The sequence below is a fragment of the Perognathus longimembris genome, chromosome 3, assembly GCF_023159225.1.
Source record: "Perognathus longimembris pacificus isolate PPM17 chromosome 3, ASM2315922v1, whole genome shotgun sequence".
Classification (NCBI taxonomy): Eukaryota; Metazoa; Chordata; class Mammalia; order Rodentia; family Heteromyidae; genus Perognathus; species Perognathus longimembris.
Window position 1 is genome coordinate 95,636,325 of NC_063163.1, and position 18,095 is coordinate 95,654,419.

At 59.1% G+C, this 18,095-nt stretch overlaps 1 protein-coding gene across 2 annotated transcripts; it reads left to right on the forward strand.

Moving 5' to 3' along the window:
• The first annotated feature begins 7,004 nt into the window (after positions 1-7,004).
• Tbx1 (T-box transcription factor 1) lies at positions 7,005-17,054 on the forward strand. Of its 2 annotated transcripts, XM_048340943.1 has the most exons (9): positions 7,005-7,045; positions 9,409-9,528; positions 10,787-11,156; positions 13,021-13,122; positions 13,950-14,121; positions 14,666-14,821; positions 15,485-15,552; positions 15,637-15,737; positions 16,107-17,054. In XM_048340943.1, exons 2-9 carry the CDS (start codon positions 9,495-9,497, stop codon positions 16,592-16,594), a joined length of 1,491 nt encoding a protein of 496 aa, XP_048196900.1. In that variant the 5' UTR covers positions 7,005-7,045; positions 9,409-9,494; the 3' UTR covers positions 16,595-17,054. The 2 variants fall into 2 exon arrangements, with proteins under 2 accessions (XP_048196900.1, XP_048196899.1); XM_048340942.1 differs by lacking the exons at positions 7,005-7,045; positions 9,409-9,528 and having other exon boundaries at positions 10,726-11,156.
• The last annotated feature ends 1,041 nt before the right edge of the window (positions 17,055-18,095 follow it).

Genomic DNA, 18,095 nt, shown 5'->3' on the forward strand with positions numbered 1-18,095 from the left:
GACCCAAGGGGGTGGGGAAACTTCTGCCCAGGCAGAATGGGCCCAGCTCAGCCCAGGGGACCTGTTTAGAGGACTTCCAGGGGAGAAGGCCCACAGGCAGGGGCTCCCGGCCCCTAGCCTCTACTCTGTCAGACCCATCCCCATCCAGCCAGGCAGCTGTCTCTGCTCCCATCTCCCCCGCCCGCCCCCAGGACTCTTATTTCACTAAGGAGATTAAGACCACCTGGCAAGAGCCCCACCACCACCCTCCCTCCCAGTCTCTAGCCCCTGGAGGTGCCCTCCTGTCCCTCCCGCTTCTCCCACGCCCATGTTCCCACGAAGCCCCACACCCTGCCTTGCCACAGCCCCCGTGCCCTTCTGATGGCTTGCTCCAGATACCGCCCCCAAAGCCCTTCCTGGCTCCTCTGAGAACCGCCTCCTCCAGCCTCCACCTTCCCTGTAGTCTCCTGCTGTCCTTGCCAGGTGCTGGGAAGAGACCTGGCCGGCCAGTGCTGTCCAGGATGATGGGCTCCCAGCCTGAGCCCTTGCTCTAGTCCAGCCACCAGCCGGCTGGGGGCAGGGAGTGGGGGCCCTGCTGACCACATGGGGGTAGCCAGCAGGGACTGGGGCTGGTCCAGACAGACTCAGGAGGAATCTGAGCTCTGCAAACCGCAACTCTGAGCTCGCCTGTTTGTTTGCTTTTGAGAAATTCCAACCTGGTTCAGCAAAGCCTCCAAGAAGGGGAGGGATTTTCAGAGCTGGGGTGGAGCTGGGGCCACACACTTGGACCTGGGGAAACCGAGGCTATGTGGTGGCATAGGAGCTATTGGGAAAGCCAGGCAGAGTGGGGCTCTAACAGGGAGGGCAGAGCTGACATGCCACTTCTGTAAGCCCAGACCAAGCCTGGAGACTGCGCATGAGTGGCAGAGTCTAGGGTTGCCCCACTCACAGTGTTGGGGACCAGCTGGGATGGAAGGGCAACAGCACTGAAGGTAGCACCAGCTGAGGAGCTATGATTGAGAGTCAACACCAGCTCCCTCTGTCCACCTTACAGAGCCTCAAGAACTCTTCCATTTCTCAGGTGGAAACACTGTGTCTACGTGCATTCTAGATCCAGAGGCCCAGGGGGCAAGGCTCACTTCTGACACCATCTCATGACAAGTGGGCTATACCACCGCTCTGGCTTGTCTCTGCACTGAAGCCCGGGCCAAAGCCTCCCCAGGGGAGGCTGGCATGCCAGCCCTGCCAGGCAAAGGGAATCTGGAATCTCCTTTCCATCTTGTCCCCCTTGGCAGAGGAACTGGAAAGCCCTCATCCATCAGGCTACTGTACCTTTGTGCCAATCTGTTGTGACAACAATGTCTCCCACCTGCTCCCAGCTAAAACAGCTCACCTATCTGCAGTGGGAGCTTCCTGGGAAAGATTATATTCAGCGCCCAAAGACAAGGGGGAGATAGCCAAGGTAGGCCTGCTGTATACAGTGGGCACATAGACTCTAGTTACCATACTGGGCATCTGGGCATGGTCTAAGCCAATGGGGATGCTCCAGTAACTCCGGGGTCTCTGGCAGAGAGCAGGATGGACAGAGAGGCATGAAGCATGGTGGGGAGGGGGGGCGGGGGGGCAAATCTGTAGTGCATTTTGGCCGGATTTCCAGTTTCAGTTTCTCCAAATAATCATACTTTGCTGCCCAAGTGAATGTGTGAACACTAGGACTAATTGAGCATTGAACAAAAGTTCTCAGTCTGATATGTTTGGTTATTTAAAATACCTTAAGTGCCAGGTGCTGGTGGCTCATGCTTATAATCCTAGCTGCTCAGCAGGCTGAGCTCTGAGGATCGAGGTTCAAAGCCAGCCTGAATAAAAAAGTTCATGAGACTATTATCTCCAATTAACAACAACAACAACAAAGGCAGAAGTAGAGCTTTGGCTCAAGTGGTAAAGCACTAGCCTTGAGCAAAGAAATCTCAGGGACAATACCCAGGCCCTGAGTTCAAGCCCCAGGACTGGCGCACGCGCGCGCACGCACACACACACACACACACACACACATACACACACACCACCACCACCACCAACAACAACAACCACCACAACAACAAACCTAAAATTCCTTAAACTCACACCTGTAATCTTAGCCTCCTAGCAACTCAGAAGGCTGTGATCTTGGATCCAAGCCAGCCCGAGCAGGAAATTCCATGAGACTTTTATCTCCAATCATCCACCAGAAAGCCAGAAGTGGAGCTATGGTTGAAATGGTAGAGAGTCAGACTTAAGCAAAAAAGCTCAGGGAGAACACCTAGGCCCTGAGTTCAAGCTCCAGTACCAGTATGCATGCTCCCATGGAGAAAAAGGGAAAGGATGCAGCTTGGGGTTAGAGCACTGGCCCAATATGTGCAAGGCCCTGAACCCAATCATCAGCACTGAAAATGAAATGAAATGCCTTAAGCATCTTTAAGAGGAAAGATGGAGTAGCTGAGTGACTACAGGTGGTCTCAGGCCTGCCAAGCTTCTCTGGTCCCATTGTCACGAGCTAGACCCAGTTGCTAAGCCTGGAAAGTGACTTCCAGTGGCTTCACTCACAAGCTTCCCCATTGACCAAGTCCCTTATGGTAGAATCTTCCAGTATTCAGGACATTGACCAGTCAGAGCTTCTCCCGAAGGCCAGCACCAAAGCATGTCACCTTCAGGAAATTACCTGGCACAAATGCACACTCTGGTGGAAATATTTTCTTCTTCCTACCTCATGCAACAAGCACCATGTTCCACAAGAGCCTTGTTGAAAGGGAGTCAAAGGTCCCACTGTGACTGAAATACATGACATTAGGAGTGAAGGTGAATGACAGCAGCCTCTGCGAGTGACAAACTTGCACCCACGTACAGATCTGTGCCCACGTGTAGTCCAGGTTGCTGTGTGTGCACCCTCCTGGGTGGTTGACTGGGTGTGTACAGTGTTGCCCACGTGCCTGTGCTCAAGTCTGTGCCCCCTGAGTCCAGGCATGTTTCTAGTTACCATATTATGATGGGTTGAGATTGTACATTACATATGTCATGATGTGTGGATGTAGGTCCATTCAGTTATGTGTGACACGTGTGAACATAGTGGTAGGGCCCCCAGGCATGGGCGCATGGGGAATCCTATCCAGTTGGAGTATTTGCAGCCCAGAGGAAGCTGGAGAGACTGTGGGCAGAGCTCTGTCTTTAGACCACTCCCTGTCAGCCAGCAAAGCCCTTTCCCTGACAGTGTGGCATTTTCTGCTGGGGCCCATGGAGGAAGGGAAGGGGCTGTTTTCCCCAGCTACTCCCTCCCCAGCACCTCACCTCTGCCTGACAGCACCTGGGGTGGAGGGGCTCTTGTGGCCAGAAGATGGACAGCTGCCTCCCCATGTGGCTGAATTTGCCCGCCAAGTGGGCAGCTAAATCAACAGGCTCAGAAATTGGAGAGGGTCTTGGGCCCTGGCTGTCCATCAGTCTGTCTGTTTGTTTGTTTGTTCTGGGGTTGTGGGAACTTCCAGTCTACAGGGGGCCCTGGTGCCCTGAGAGGTCGGGGAAGCAGGGGGTGCTATCACCCATCTGGCCAGACCCATTCCACTCAACAGATCTCCCCCATCTGCCTTCCTGGGCACGTGGCCCAGAGGAAGCACCCATAGTGGAGAAGAGAACCAATGGTAGGCAGGACCCAACTGTCCCCAGCTATGTGGCACTGGCCCATTGCCTGTCAGCTCCCAGGCTAGGGTCACAGCAATGAGTACTTCTGTCTTGTTTTCTTTCTTTCCTTTTTTTTTTTCTGTTTATCAGTACTGGGTTTGAAAGTAGGTCCTTGTACTGATCTGACGGATACAGTATGAGTGCAACAATAGAGCTATGCCCTCAATCTTGTTTTATTGCTGGTTATTTTGGACATGGGCCGAAACCCGAATCCTCCAGATCTCAGCCTCCTGATTAGCTAGAATTACAGGCATAAACCATTGGCACCACCAATGCAAAACTCATAGGAAGTTATTTTTGTTTTGTTTTTGCAATACTGGAACTTGCTAAGCTGGCACTCTACCACTTGAACCATATCTCCAGCCTATCTTGTCGTGTGTGTGTGTGTGTGTGTGTGTGTGTGTGTGTGTGTGTGTGTGTGTGTGTGTCCTAGGACTAGACCTTAAGACCGGACACTGTCCCTGAGCTGTTTTGCTTAAAGCTGGGGCTCTATCACTTGAGCCCTAGCTCCATTTCTGATGTTTTGGTGGTTAACTAGAGATAAGAGTCTCAAGACTTTCCTTCCCCAGTCTGGCTTCAAACCACCATCCTCAGATCTCTGCCTCCTGAGAAGCTAGGATTACAGATGTGAGCCACCAATGCCCAGCTTGTCTTCTTTTATACCTAGCCTTGCCCCCTCTTCATATGTCAGCTTCTTTGGGGTCTCCATTTTTCTTTCTGTTGGTTTCTCTCCATTTCTCATCTTGTAGTCACCAAGTCCCCAGGACCCAGGTGTGGGGAGACTGAGGTGGGTAAGCACTGTCCTGGCACAGAGGCAGTAGGGCTTAGGTGACTCCTCAGGAAGAGCCACACATCTGCTCATCCCAGCCAGCATCCTCCCCCTGCCACCAGATTGACCCTCTGAGCTATTCCTAATTCCCTGGTCTTTGCCAAGAATTTGATCAGATCTACATGTTGAGCCACCCAGTCCCCTCCTTAGACCACTGGTCCCCCTCGCATGAACACTGAACACAGTGGAACTGGGGATGCTCTCACCCATCTGGGCGGGGGTCCTGCCGCTGTGTTTTGTCACATCCCACAGTGATCAGCATATCCTCCCTTGGAGCAGTTGGGTAAAGGCACCAGGGCTGACACCTGGGGTGGGCTTGGCAGGACTTTCTTTCAGTAGAGGAGTGCCTGCTGCTCAGAGAGGAGAGAAGCTGCTGAGGGCAGGCAGGGCCTAGCAGCCTTGAGGGGTGTGGTGATTGGTGAAGAAGGTTTGCTGCTCCCTTCTCCAACCTCACCAGACAATGCTTCTGGTGGCAGCTGCACAGGATTCCAAGGTGGAGGGAGGCAAGTGCCCATCTGCTGAGACCTGACCGGGCGCTGCTCCTGCCCCAGCCCCTCCCTTGCCCTTGGCCTGGCCCAGGTTCTGGATCCACCTCCCAGCCTCAGCTGGAGCTGCAGAGCTCAAATCCTTATGTACCTATGGCACTTAGACCAACTGGTGCAGCCTGGTGTGGCTTGGGGCATCTTGGGACCAAAGATGGGAGAGAGGTCACAAGCAAGTGATCCCATGATTGTGCAAATGCAGAGCTCCTATTGGCTGGATTCTCCCTGCCTGCCCCCACCCCACAAGGTCTCCTGTGATGTATCTATCACCATTGCCTCAGGCAATGCACCCCCAAAGGGGACCTTGGTCACTTCAGAGGCACCAGTCAGTGGGTTTGGATCTGGGAAGGACAGAACCTTCCTGCTCATCTGATTCTCCCGCCTCCAACGAAGGCTGAACCTTTGGCTGACTGTCCCCCAGCTGCCTGTGGGACGCTGAAGATTGGATGTATCACAGACTGCTGGGGCCTGGGTGGAGCTGCCGACAGCTAGGAGGGGCTGGGGACTGGCTGAGCCTGGGGAAGGACGGGTTTTCTTGGAGCCTTGAGGCTAGCTAGTGTTGAAGACAATTTGTGACTATCAATCCTGAAACAAATTAACCAGGGCACTGTCAAGCTAGGTCCTTCTCCATGTTTCTCTCAAAGCCCTGTGGGTCACAGCCTGATTCTGCCACTTGGAGCTCTGGTTTCTGGAGAAAGGGGGGTCTCAGTGCACCCACCCTTGCTCCAAGAGGCTGGGAACCAACACTGGGAGTAGCTAGTCCTGGCATCTTGTTCTGGGGAATCCATGGGCTGTGAAAACACCAGAGAGACACACGAGGGTGTGCAGACCTTCTAGAGCTAGGACCCTGGCTTCCTGAGCTGAGCAGAATTCTCAGCGGCAGGCAGGCAGGCAGGCGAGTAGTGTCTTTACAATGGATGGGAAGTGAGGAGCTGGCCGGTGGGCGTGAGGGGCCTGTCAGAGGCTCCCCTGGGGGAGCCACGTGTGCCCAGGGGAGGCGGAGCTGGGCAGATAGCTGAGCAGCCAAAGACTCCAAGAAGCTGCCTCTCGTGCACACACACTGGGGAGAAATCTTCACAAATTTGGCTTGCTCCACGTCCAGCTCTGAAGATGCGAGACCAACGGGTGAGTGAGTTGGGGGCACATCGGACTCCAGGGGGAATGCTGGGGTGTAGCCCAGCACCTAGGCGGGCTCATGGCAGTCAAAGCTGTTGGGTGTGCTCCCTCCCACCCTACCCTTCCAACTTCACATTCTCATCCAAACTTCTGGCCCCCACATCTTGCCTACTGTCTGCCTGTTTCAAAGCCAAGCCTGGAGTTGCAGGCTGTAAAAATGATTTAACAAAAAAAAATCAAGGAACCCTTCCCAGTCCCCTCGCGTGGAGAAATGCGGATCTCACCGCGTGGCGCGTGTAGGAGCAGAGCGCGCACCGCAGGTCCCAAACGCGCACTGAGCCCTAAGGAGTCCGATCCTGGGCGGCTGCTCACGACCCCGCGCCGGGACGCACTCTCTCGGTCCGCACCAGGCCGGCTCCCAGCCAGGCCTCCCACCGGCTATGGAGGCGCGGCCGGCAGGGGGAGCGAGGCGGAAGGGAGACGGCGGCCGGTCCAGGTGAGGGAGGAATACTTCTCGCGGGCGAGGCGCTGCGTTTGTGCGGGCGCGGAACCGGCCAGTGCCGGGCATTACGGCCACCGGGTAGGTGCGCTCGCTCCGGGCCTACGGGGAGGGCACGGGCTATGGGGCAGCGAGGAGCTCGGGTGAGTAGTAGGGAGGCTGCCGAGCCCAGCGAGGCTTTGATTCAGAAGACAGAGAAGAAAAGTCCCCGGAGCCCTGCCCAAGGGGCGGTGAAGACGGCGGGGCTGGAGGCTCGCTCCCGCCGCCTCGCGCTTCCAGGACTTCGAGAACCCTTTGGGTCCCTGTAGCCAATGACTTCGAAAGGGTTCCAGCGTCGAACTTTGCGGGGTTAGGGGTTTCGCGACCCAACGGGTGAGTATCGGCAGCGGGTGTCCAGGATTGGCCGCCGCCAGAGGGGCAGCGTGGGGTCCCTCACGGTCCCCCAGGGCTCCGCAGGCCGCTAGGCTTTCCACCACTCTGCCTGAGGCTCTGCTGTGGTGCCATTTGTCTACCCAGCTCTTTTAATTCCCTTCAAGGCGGCGTGAAGGGGTTAATGGGGGCTGAAAGCAATGCACCCCAACTATTTGGGTCGGGAGCTTTGGGGACCTTGGGAAAGCACCCTCAGGGACAGACCTGGTATCTTCAGGATGCCTGGGGGTTTTTTCACTTTCACTTCTTGCTTCTCGCGGTTGGCCTTGTGTACAGCCTCAAATCTGGCTCCCACCTTCAGGTGTGTACAGGCAGGACCTCAGACACCTTTGTATTTGGGTACTATGCACCCCAGATATGAAAAATATATCTGAGCACCCACAGTAGCTCTGATTTCCATGTTCCCACCTACCCACAGCCTGCACTGTTCATGGCCTTTCTGGGCACAGCCCTCTGGTGCTAGGCATCACTACTGTGACCTGCCCCACGCGTGCCCTTGTCACCTGCCAGAAGCCTCATCTCCATTCCATCAGGGGTGGGCTTCCCGGAGTCCTTGAGGCAATGGGCTGGCCCTGCTCAGGGAAGAGGGACAAGGGCCCTGGAGCCCAGCTGGTCCCCTCTGCACTCCTCACTCCTTTACATTGGCCCTTGAGCCCCTTCGGTGACAGTCACTGAATGACATAGATCACCCCAAATAGTTTCTCTCCACGACCAAGGAATGGTGACAGTTGCCCTTTCCTGACAGGGTCCACAGGAATCCAGCTGCGGGTTGGGGGCAAGTCAGGGGCCTCCTTGCCTAGGCACAGTTACACACCACACCCAACACCCAGCACCATCTGTGTTCTGACCCAATACCCACTACACTCTTGGCCACATGCTCCTTCCTGGACCTCACGTCCAGAACCAGTCCCTTCACACTAGCGTCCTTAGACTCCGTTTTCAGGGTCTTCCCAGCTCCCAGCTAGTATTCTGTACAGTCCAGGATATAAGGCCTAGGATTGTAAAAGCCCAGGGAGAGGCTGCCTGCCTCCCACTCCCATCCCAAACAAGCAGAGCATGAACCTGCAAGGTCATAGGCAGAAAGGCCTGGGAAACTTGGCAACCAAGGCCTGAGAACAATATCAGGGAGGATTCTGGGAAGCTGGGAGGCTGCAGGCTTCATACCTAACTGGAGACACCCTGGACAGAAAGGCCATGGATGCACTGAACTGGCCAGAGGAGGATCCAGAGATAGGAGACAAGGCACAGATCAAATCAAGAATTGGCATGGAGATGTATGCCTGAGCCTAGTGGCAAGAGGCTGAGGACCTGGTCCTGAACCTCAGTAGCAGGGCCTTCTCCGGGTCAGGCTGGCTGAAAGGTGGCAAGGGGCAGCACCCGACCATGACCATGCGGCCTGAATTTCTCCGACGTGTCCTCAGCTCCCTCGGCCGGCCAGGCCCCGCCCCCGGCCCTCCCGGTGCGCAGGGAGGTCGGAGGAGCGGGCACTGCCCACCCTCCGGATGTAAAAGCGTCCTGGCCAAAGGCAGGCAGTACGCGCGGGTGCGCGTGACGCTGGGGCTCCCAGGCTTCGGCGGCCTGGGCGGCGTCCCCCCCCCCCCCACCTCGGGTCTCCAGCCAGGACAGCCAAGTGTCCTAAGGGGGTCTGTGAGATTATTTACTGGGCTAGGGCCTGTCCCGAAGCTCCGAGGAACGGAGGACTCCGAAGCCCAGGGGCATTTGTCCGTGGCCAGCGCGGGAGCTCTCTCACCCAGGTGCAGGGGCAGCCGGGGAGGAGAAGGAGGCAATAGGGACTAAGGGCAGGCGCAGAGCTGGTCTCGGAGCCCTGTGTGCTTCATCAGTGTTCTGCCACCTTCCGCTGGGGATGGGTGCTCTCCACAGGGCGGCCTGACCTCTGGGGCAGTAAAAGCTGATGGTGGCTTCGCAGAACAGAGAGACGTTCGATCTCCGCTGGGGCAGCGGGATGTCCAAGGGGCGTTGGTCACCGAGGGCTCTGAGACCAGAGGCGAGGGGCAACGAGCTTGGAAAGCAAGAGAGCCCTGAGCTCCCAGGGCGCTCCACCCGTTCAGGACTCCTGGACCGATATTGGCTCCAAATGGGGGGCCCATGACGCCATAATCCCTTGGGCCTGGGGCCGGCGGCTGTGAGTGGCACTATAGGCTCCCGCCCCCGGGCTGGGCTGGGCGCGGTGCGGCTGGGCGCACGCAGTCGGAGGCGGCGCCGGCCAGGCCGCTGGGCGCCTATGGACGCGCGGAGCCCGCTGTCTCCCCGGGCCAGCGCGTTCAGCATCGCCTCTCTCGTTGCAGCCGAGGCCTCGGAGGGCACCGCCCACCGGGGCCCGGGGCCCACCGATCCGGCGAAACTTCGCCGACAACCGGGATCCCCAGCCGGGATGCACTTCAGCACAGTCACCAGGGACATGGAAGGTGAGCCTCTTGGCCGTGTCTGCAGCGGCCGCCCGCCAGCCCCCTGCCTCGCTCGGGTCCCTTGAGGTCTTGCTCCTAAAGTAGAGGGTGCTCCTGGAGGAGTGGGCTCTAGCCTTAAGGATGGGACTCTGGCGCCAAGAGGAAGGGTGGGCATCTCCCCCCACCCAGTCTATGCACTCAGTAGCCTAGGGCCCCGGCCTCAGACTGGCACGCAGCTAGGCTAGATGTAGGCCTGTAGGAGGGGTTTGGAAGCGGGAGAAGGGGGACTGTAAGCTTGGAGAGGCGAGGCGAAGCTGGGAAGGTAAAGAGACTGATTACAAGGGAGTCAGGGAACACAGAAAAAGGAAAAAACAAAAACAAAACAACAGAAACGATGAAGGCAGCCAAGAGGAAAAGAAATCGAGAAATGCAGAGAAAGCACTATCAGAACGTAAGAGAGAAAAAGACAGGAAAAGAAATAAAGACAACAACGAAAAAGAAGAGAGAAAATGAAGAAAACATGTGAACACAGACAATAAGCTCATTAAAAATAAAGAACAAGAGAAAGACTCCAGGTTTTATTATTTTAAAGAAAGGAAAACATGAGTAACAGGACGTATAGAAATGGGAGGGAAGAGTAGATGGAAAAGACAAAGAGTAAAGAAAATAAAGTGGAAAGACAGGAGAAGGACATTCAAAAAAAGAAAAAGTTGGGAAGTAAAACAAATTAGGAGAAGCCAGAGATACTGGGAAAGGGAAAGATGGGTAGGAAGAACATTTTTTAAACGGGGAAGACAAAGGTAAAGAAATAAATTGGGAAAAGAAAATCTGGGACAGAGAAAGGAGAACTCCAACGCGGGAGGGCGGCAGAGCAGGGGCCGCGGATGGGCCCGCCGCTCCGGGGAGCCGGTCCGGGCGGTCGGGGGGCCCGGGCCCAGCGAGCCGCGGCGGGCGGGCTGGGGGCCGGGAAGGGGGGGAGAGGAGGGGGAGGGGCGAGGGGCGGGGGAGGGGAGCGAAGCCATTGTCTCGGCGCGGGAGGGGGGGCGCGGGGCGGGGCGGGGCGGGGCGCCTCCTCGGGGCCGGCCCGCGGTGTGGGGCGGCGCGGCCCGGGGCGCGTGCAGCGCTGCGCCCGCCACTCGGCCCGCGGCGCGGGACAGCGCTCACCTCGGCGGCGGCGGCGGGGGCGGCGGCGGCGGCGGCGGCGGGGGCCCTCGGGTCATGATCTCCGCCGTGTCCAGTCCGTGGCTCACGCAGCTTTCGCACTTCTGCGACGTTGCAGCCTTCACGGCCAGCAGCCTGAGCAGCCTGGGGGCCGCGGGGGGCTTCCCGGGCGCCGCGTCGCCGGGCGCCGACCCGTACGGCCCGCGCGAGCCCCAGCCGCCACGCTACGATCCGTGCGCCGCCGCCGCCACCACCCCTGGCGCTCCGGGCCCGCCGCCGCACGCCTATCCGTTCGCGCCGGCCGCGGGGGCCGCCACCAGCTCCGCCGCCGAGCCCGAGGGCCCCGGGGTCAGCTGCGCGGCCGCCGCCAAGGCGCCGGTGAAGAAGAACGCGAAGGTGGCCAGCGTGAGCGTGCAGCTGGAGATGAAGGCGCTGTGGGACGAGTTCAATCAGCTGGGCACCGAGATGATCGTCACCAAGGCCGGCAGGTCAGGGCGCCCCTCCCCGCGCGCCGCGACCCTCCCCACGTGCTGCCACGCTCCGGCTGCGCGCCGAGGACCGACGCGCTCGAGGGGGGCCGAGAAGCCGGGTGGGGGGCGCGGCCCAGACACCTGCGGGCCCCTCTGGGCCTGGCCGCCTTCTTCGCTCGCTGCGGTCCCGGCTCCGGCGACAGCCGCCCGCCGGGAGCGCCAGGCGGGAGGGCATGGCGCAGGAGGCGGAAGGAGGTCTGGACACTCGCAGCCCCCCAGGACGGTGCGAGGGGGGAAGCAGCGTCTGGGGGAGTGGGATCCTCCACCCAGGGGCCTGGCGGCCCAGATGGTTCCCAGAGGGTCCTTCCTCAAAGGAAACTCCAGTTTGGGTTCCTGAGTTGAGTCTATGTATGATGGCAAGATAAAGAGTAGAAAGCAAGCAATTTGTGTGGATGGTTTTTAAGAGAGAATGAAGACCCCCCCACACACACCCCCAAAAAAAGAGTGCGTTCAATTCGGTGGAAATCTCTCTACCCTGTTTCCTCAGGTGGTTGTGGGCCCAGCTCTGCACAAGCTGGGCGTCTGCCTTCCAATGGCCTATATTTGTTTTAAGGGCTAAGAGAGAAGGGGAACAAGTTTTGCAGATGCTCCCGATTTGACCAGAAGACAAAGGCGGGTGCTGGGCTGTGTCTAATGTACACACCAGCTTGGTGTCCACACAGCCAAGGGATCTATCTCAGAGCCTGTTTGCAAAACCTTCTGGTGGTTTCTGTTTCCCTGCTGTGCAGTCTTCCTGGGGGAACTTGTGGCCAGTCCTGGGATCGTGCTGTGTGGATTTCTCCAGGCTCCTTTTGCTGTTCAAGGGTACACCGACCCCCTTAACAGCTCAGGATCGCCTGGGCCCAGCCAGGGTCCTGTTTGCAGCCAGCGGTACCCTAGGAGCCGATATTCGGCAATACTCTGTAGCCTGAAGAGGCTGGGTCGGGGTGGCAGGACGTCTGTCAGAGTCCTAGTGTGTGCTTTGTCTACTGTCTTCAGCAAGTTGCGTGTGAGGGGGGACAGAAGGAAAGGGGGGGGGCAAGGCTTGTGTTGTTCCGCAGGCCCAGGGGCTGCTTCTGCAGCACTGCCAGTGAGGGGCTAGCCTATTGACAGAATGTCCTTTCTAGATCCCCCATGGGTTATGGAGTTGGGGTCCAGAAGAGATTTGATATAAGCCAACTCCTTCCTGGGAAACTGCGTCTGGGGTTATGCGTCCTGAGGGAAGCAGGAATTTGCCTGTGTCCTGCGGAAGATGGGGGAGACTCCAGCTTTGGGCCAGGCCTGAGAACCGGAGATCTGAGGTGTTAGCCTTGCGGGAGGGAGCGGGGAACAGCCGCAAACCCCACTGAAGGGGCACGGGAGACTCTTGTGAGTTTATCGGTACTCAGTTTCGCTTTGTTGGAGCCGGGAGCTGCTTAGCTCAAGCTAGGGAGGCTCTGTTGCAGGAGGAGAAGCTGATGTTAGGAGAACCTGTGTTTTAGGAGCACTGCTTCCAAAGCTAGGTTCGGGAAGCTAAGGAAGCCACACACAGGGAAAAGCTGTGTATATGTAGGCAAAGGTGGCAGAAGAAGGTTGGGGCTCCAAGGCCTTGGTACTGTGTTTTCAAAGAGGATCTGAGGCCTGCCTGGCCTGTCGCTCACTTGCCCGTGGTTGGGTAAGTCCCTCACTTGGATTAGAGAAGCTGAGATAGAATGGAGACCAAAGAGATGGACCGAACACTGCAGACAGCCCCAAGGGAGACCAGAGGGTCCACTAGTGAAGGGCTGCCAGTCCCCTGAGGAAGTCAAGGCATGGCAGCCCTGCCCTCCTCCACCGAGGTGACCTGAGGTCCCAATACCCTCAGGCGAATGTTCCCCACGTTCCAAGTGAAGCTGTTCGGCATGGATCCCATGGCCGACTACATGCTGCTCATGGACTTCGTGCCCGTGGATGACAAGCGCTACCGGTGAGCAGACCCTTTCCACCACTTGGGTTATGAGTACTTGGGACCTGGGAAGGCACTCTAGGAAGCCATAGATCTGCAGGTGACTGACTCCAAGTGTCATCTATAGCATGAAGCTCTCAGGTGCCTTTGCTGATTTGCCCCTCTGTTCTCGACCTGCACCCTCCCCTCTCCCCAGTGAGCCCCAGAACTCACAGCATCCCTTCTCCAAAGCCTGCCTCGGGAAGTCACAGCTTTAGGCCCAGGGCAGCTCGGACCCTTAAGGTTGGGGTGGAGGGGAGGCAGAGTGGCCTGAAGGAGGTGGGCCAAACACACAGCCCGTGGTTTCCTCCTGTCTCCCTCTCCCAAGAGGCAAGCCTAGTCCCCTTCCCCCATCTCCAGGGAACCCTTAGTCCCACAGCTTGGCCGGAAAGGTGGGGTGGCCAGGAGAGATTACGCAGGGCGGGCCTTGGCTGCTAGGACAATTAACAGCAATTAATAAAGTGAACGTGCACTGCCCACTGCCTGACTCCATCTGGTCAGCCATGTTGCACTGAGGTGGGCAGACCCGTGTGCAGCGAAATGAGGAGCAGAGGGGAGCAAGGTCCCCTCTTTTGGTGTTACAGTAGAGCTTGGTTCCCAGTTTGTTTTGTGTTTGGAACTGATGTGAATTTTCTGTTTTCCACAATCATCTTATTAAAAGCTTTCAGCCCATGTGATATTTTTGGAGGGTTTGATTTCCCTGGTTAGGAAACTCCTCATTCAGAGACACTTTTGGGGTTCACTGGACACATTAGGCAGTGCCCTCTTAGTTTACTTCTGCGCAGCATAACCCTACCCCCACTCTGTAGGTACGCGTTTCACAGCTCCTCTTGGCTGGTGGCAGGCAAGGCAGACCCTGCCACTCCTGGCCGTGTGCACTACCACCCTGACTCACCAGCCAAGGGTGCACAGTGGATGAAGCAAATCGTGTCCTTCGACAAGCTCAAGCTGACCAACAACTTGCTGGACGACAATGGCCACGTGAGCGACCCCCTCTCAGCTGCAGGGATGTCCCTCGTGCAAGCCCTCTGGAGTCCCCACCAGCCAGAGACAGAAGCAGAGCTGGACTGGCGGTGGGACAGACCTCCAGGAAGGGACTTGCAGTCTGGGGGTGGGCCTGGGAGAGGCCCTTAGGTCCCCCACCACCACTCCTGAGCTTATGTTGGAGACGTTTTAATTCGAAAAGATGGAGGGCTGTGTGTGGGGCTGGAAAGAGGCTTGCGGAATTGAAGCCAGTGTGCCTGCCTTCTGGCTGGGCTGACCTTTTCCCCTTGAAGGTCCGGTGACAATTGTTGAGGACCTAAGAGAATCTACATTGATGGTTTGCCACTTGGGACTTTTTTTTTTTTCCCCTGGAGACCCCAAATGGGTCACATAGCCTGGACTAGTTTCAGTAATGAGGGGTTTTGCCCAAAGCATTCGGGGAAATCCATTGCCTCCTCTATTCCTCTGCCGGTGCCCCTGCTCCACCTGGGGTCTGCCACCCAGCCTGGCTACTGGAGCCGACCCCCACCCTGTCTTCCAGATTATCCTCAACTCCATGCACCGATACCAGCCCCGTTTCCATGTCGTCTACGTGGACCCTCGGAAAGATAGCGAGAAATATGCCGAAGAGAACTTCAAAACCTTTGTGTTTGAAGAAACTCGATTCACCGCTGTCACTGCCTATCAGAACCACCGGGTGAGAGCTTGCCAGGAGGCCCTGAGGAGGGTCGGTCACATTCAACGTTTTGGGAAATGGGCAACATTTATGGTACCCCACCGCGTGGATGGCAGGCTGTGGATCCTGGTGGGGCACAATCCGATTGCCCTCCCCTCCCCCTCCTCTCCCCACTCTCTCCCCCCTCCCTCCTTACCCAGACCTTAAGCTCCCCCCCTCCCTCTGAGCGGGCTGCTCCAGTCTCCTATCAGTTTGACCTCTGTGCGGGGACTGTCACTGTAGCCTGAAAGTTTGTTTTCCAAACCATTCCGGAAACTTCCCATCTGGGGCCTGATCTGAGGTTTACCCAGATTCCAAGGGCACCGCTCAGTTTCCCCCACTGAGCTGTGGGGGGCGGAAGTGACTACATTCCCACCCCAGTCAGGGGCACGAGGTCCTTACCCCATTTATTTGGGGTGGCAGAGAGAGGGTCCTCTAGTGAGAGAAGGCTCCCCAACCCCCCTACTGAAAGAAGGAAACAGTGCCCGTGGGGCCGGGGACAGATGGGGCCGGTTCCTCTCTTGGCAGCGCAGAGAGGCGCGCCCTGGCCGGGTGTCTCCTAATACTCCTTGGTTGGCCGCCGCCAGGTCGGGTGGCCGCGGGCTGCAGGGTTCCAGCTTCTTTCTCACGCTCGTTCCCCCGCAGATCACGCAGCTCAAGATTGCCAGCAATCCCTTCGCCAAAGGCTTCCGGGACTGCGATCCCGAGGACTGGTGAGTGACCTTTGGAGAGAGCGCGCGAGCGCCCGCCCGGGAGCCTACTGGGGACGTCGTCCTGATCTGTCCTCCCTCCCGCAGGCCCCGGAACCACCGTCCAGGCGCGCTGCCGCTCATGAGTGCCTTTGCGCGCTCGCGGAACCCCGTGGCCTCTCCCACGCAGCCCAACGGCGCGGAGAAAGGTAGGATCCCGGGTCGTGGGATCCGGGGCCCGGAGCCCCGCGCGCGCGCGTGCTCCGCCCTGGGCCGACGGCCGCGCCCGGCCTCGCCTTGCACCCCCGGGGCGCTCGCGGCCTTCGCGCCGGTTGCACAACGGCCGTGGCGGCGGGCAAGCGCGCACTCGCCCGCCCGACGGCTGCACCCCGCCTGTGCGCCCCGCCCGCCGCTGCCGCCGGCGGAGGGGCGCGGGTCTCCGGGGAGGGCTCGGGGCGCCGGCGGTGCAGGGGCTCAGCAGGCTCGCCGAGGAGGGGCGGGGGACCCAGCCAGAGCCTTCTTCCAGGGATCTCGGCGGTGCGGGTGCACCGCGCTCACGCACCGGCTCTCCCCCGCAGACGCGGCCGACGCTCGGCGAGAATTCGAGCGCGATGCGGGAGGGCCGGCCATGCTGGGCGACCCCGCGCACCCGCCGCAGCTGCTGGCGCGAGTGCTGAGCCCCGCGCTGCCCGGGGCCGGCGGCGCCGGCGGGCTCGTTCCGCTGCCCGGCGCCTCGGGAGGCCGGCCCAGCCCCCCGCACCCGGAGCTGCGCCTGGAGGCGCCCGGAGCCTCGGAGCCCCTGCATCATCACCCCTACAAGTACCCGGCCGCCGCCTACGACCACTACCTCGGGGCCAAGAGCCGGCCGGCGCCCTACCCGCTGCCGGGCCTGCGGGGCCACGGCTACCACCCGCACGCGCACGCGCACCCACACCATCACCACCCGGCCGTGAGCCCGGCTGCGGCCGCCGCCGCCGCCGCTGCCGCCGCCGCGGCCGCCGCCGCCAACATGTACTCGTCGGCCGGGGCCGCGCCGCCCGGCTCCTACGACTACTGCCCCAGATAACGCGCGCCGCCGCCGCCGCGCTCGCCGCCCGGGCCCCAGGCGCCCCGCGCAGCCCCGAGGGCCGGCGGGGCCCCGTCCACCCGGCCCCAAGGGCCTTCCGAAGACTCCTGCTCCCCACCCCGGGGGCCACCGCGGGTCCCCCCCTTCCCCAGCCTCGAAGCCATCGGGGTCCCACCAGCCCCCAGGACTACGGCAAGTCTCCGGTGCCCCCAGGCCCCATAGTTCCCGCGGGTTCCTCCCCAGCCCCGAGGACCCACGGGGCCCACCCGCCAGTGCCAAAGCGCCCGATCCGAGGCGGAAGGAAATGCTAGTATTTATTGTTCTCCCCGAGAGCGCGTCGCCTCCGGCCCGGCCGGCATCGCCGCGTAGACGACCCGACCGAGCCCCGCCCGCACGCGGTGTAGATACGTGTAGATAGCGTGTAGATGCTGGAGATGCCGCGCCGGCGCCGACTGGATGGATAAACGGTTTCGCCTCTTTTCCAAGCTGCCTGTGCGTCCTTTCATTTGCGCCCACCTTAGATGAGAACCGGGAATCTCGGAGAGAGGGAGTCGTACAAGACTCGGGAACGTCGTCGTCTCTAGTCCCGCCCAAGTCCCCCCTAAGCCGCCCAGACCCGGGGAGGGGGGGGGAACGGGGTCCCTGGCAGTGCCCGCCCCACCTCCTCCCCACACCTCTGGGTTCTCTCCTGCTAGTCACTTCCCCCTCCTGTCCCACCTCCCCAGGATTGGCAGTTACCAGTCCCACCTTTTACATTCTGCACACCTGCAGGTGTCTGCATTCTGGAACTTGGCCTTCTTGGCCAGACGGATGCTTTATTATGCAAACTGTGAATAATCATCATAACAGCCTGGGAGGGAAGAAACCTTTGACCCGGATGGGATTGTGGAAAGACAAAAGCAGGCAACTGTAGTGTTCCCCTGGCCTGCCCCCAACCCAGGCCTCTGTTTTCCCTTGTTTGTTGACTTTGTTCGCTGTGAGTGCCCCCACAGAGTGACCTGGACAGGGGGGTGCACAATGACAGTAGCCATGAGTCATCTCAAAACCCGCCTGTGAAGTATTTTTCCCAAGCCAGGTGGCTGAGGGACCTCTCCCCAGGCACTCAACACCAGGGATGGGCCTGAGGAGCCCTTTGATCCCTCCCTTCCTGAGTCCAAGCAGGAAAAGCTGACCACCAGTCAACGTCAAGGCCAACTTGGACATGATGAACGGGAAATGCACGTGGCCAGGTTCTGTCCGGACTCTGTCCCAGCGTGTTTGCGGCAGTCCTGCTTGCTAGGCCACCTGGCTCATCACTTCCTATGTGGAAGTGGCATCCTGAGTGCCACCTCTCTATGGGAAAGAGCCAGGCATTTCCAGATGTCGGCCCTGGACCAAACCCATCCTGATTGTATTTTCTCTCTTGCTATGAAGTTACTGAGGGTTTACTAATTGGAAGGCAGGAACTTTTTATGAAGCTGGTCTAGGAGAGGAAGGGATAATAACTAGGCCCACCTAAAGC

What these genes read in the sequence shown, in the direction of transcription:
- Tbx1 (XM_048340942.1), top strand. Translation starts at nt 10,726, where the DNA reads ATGATCTCCGCCGTGTCCAGTCCGTGGCTCACGCAGCTTTCGCACTTC. An exon ending in GTGGATGACAAGCGCTACCG is followed by an intron (nt 13,123 to 13,949) that starts GTGAGCAGACCC and finishes CCCACTCTGTAG; the next exon opens with GTACGCGTTTCACAGCTCCT. An exon ending in GCCCAACGGCGCGGAGAAAG is followed by an intron (nt 15,738 to 16,106) that starts GTAGGATCCCGG and finishes TCTCCCCCGCAG; the next exon opens with ACGCGGCCGACGCTCGGCGA.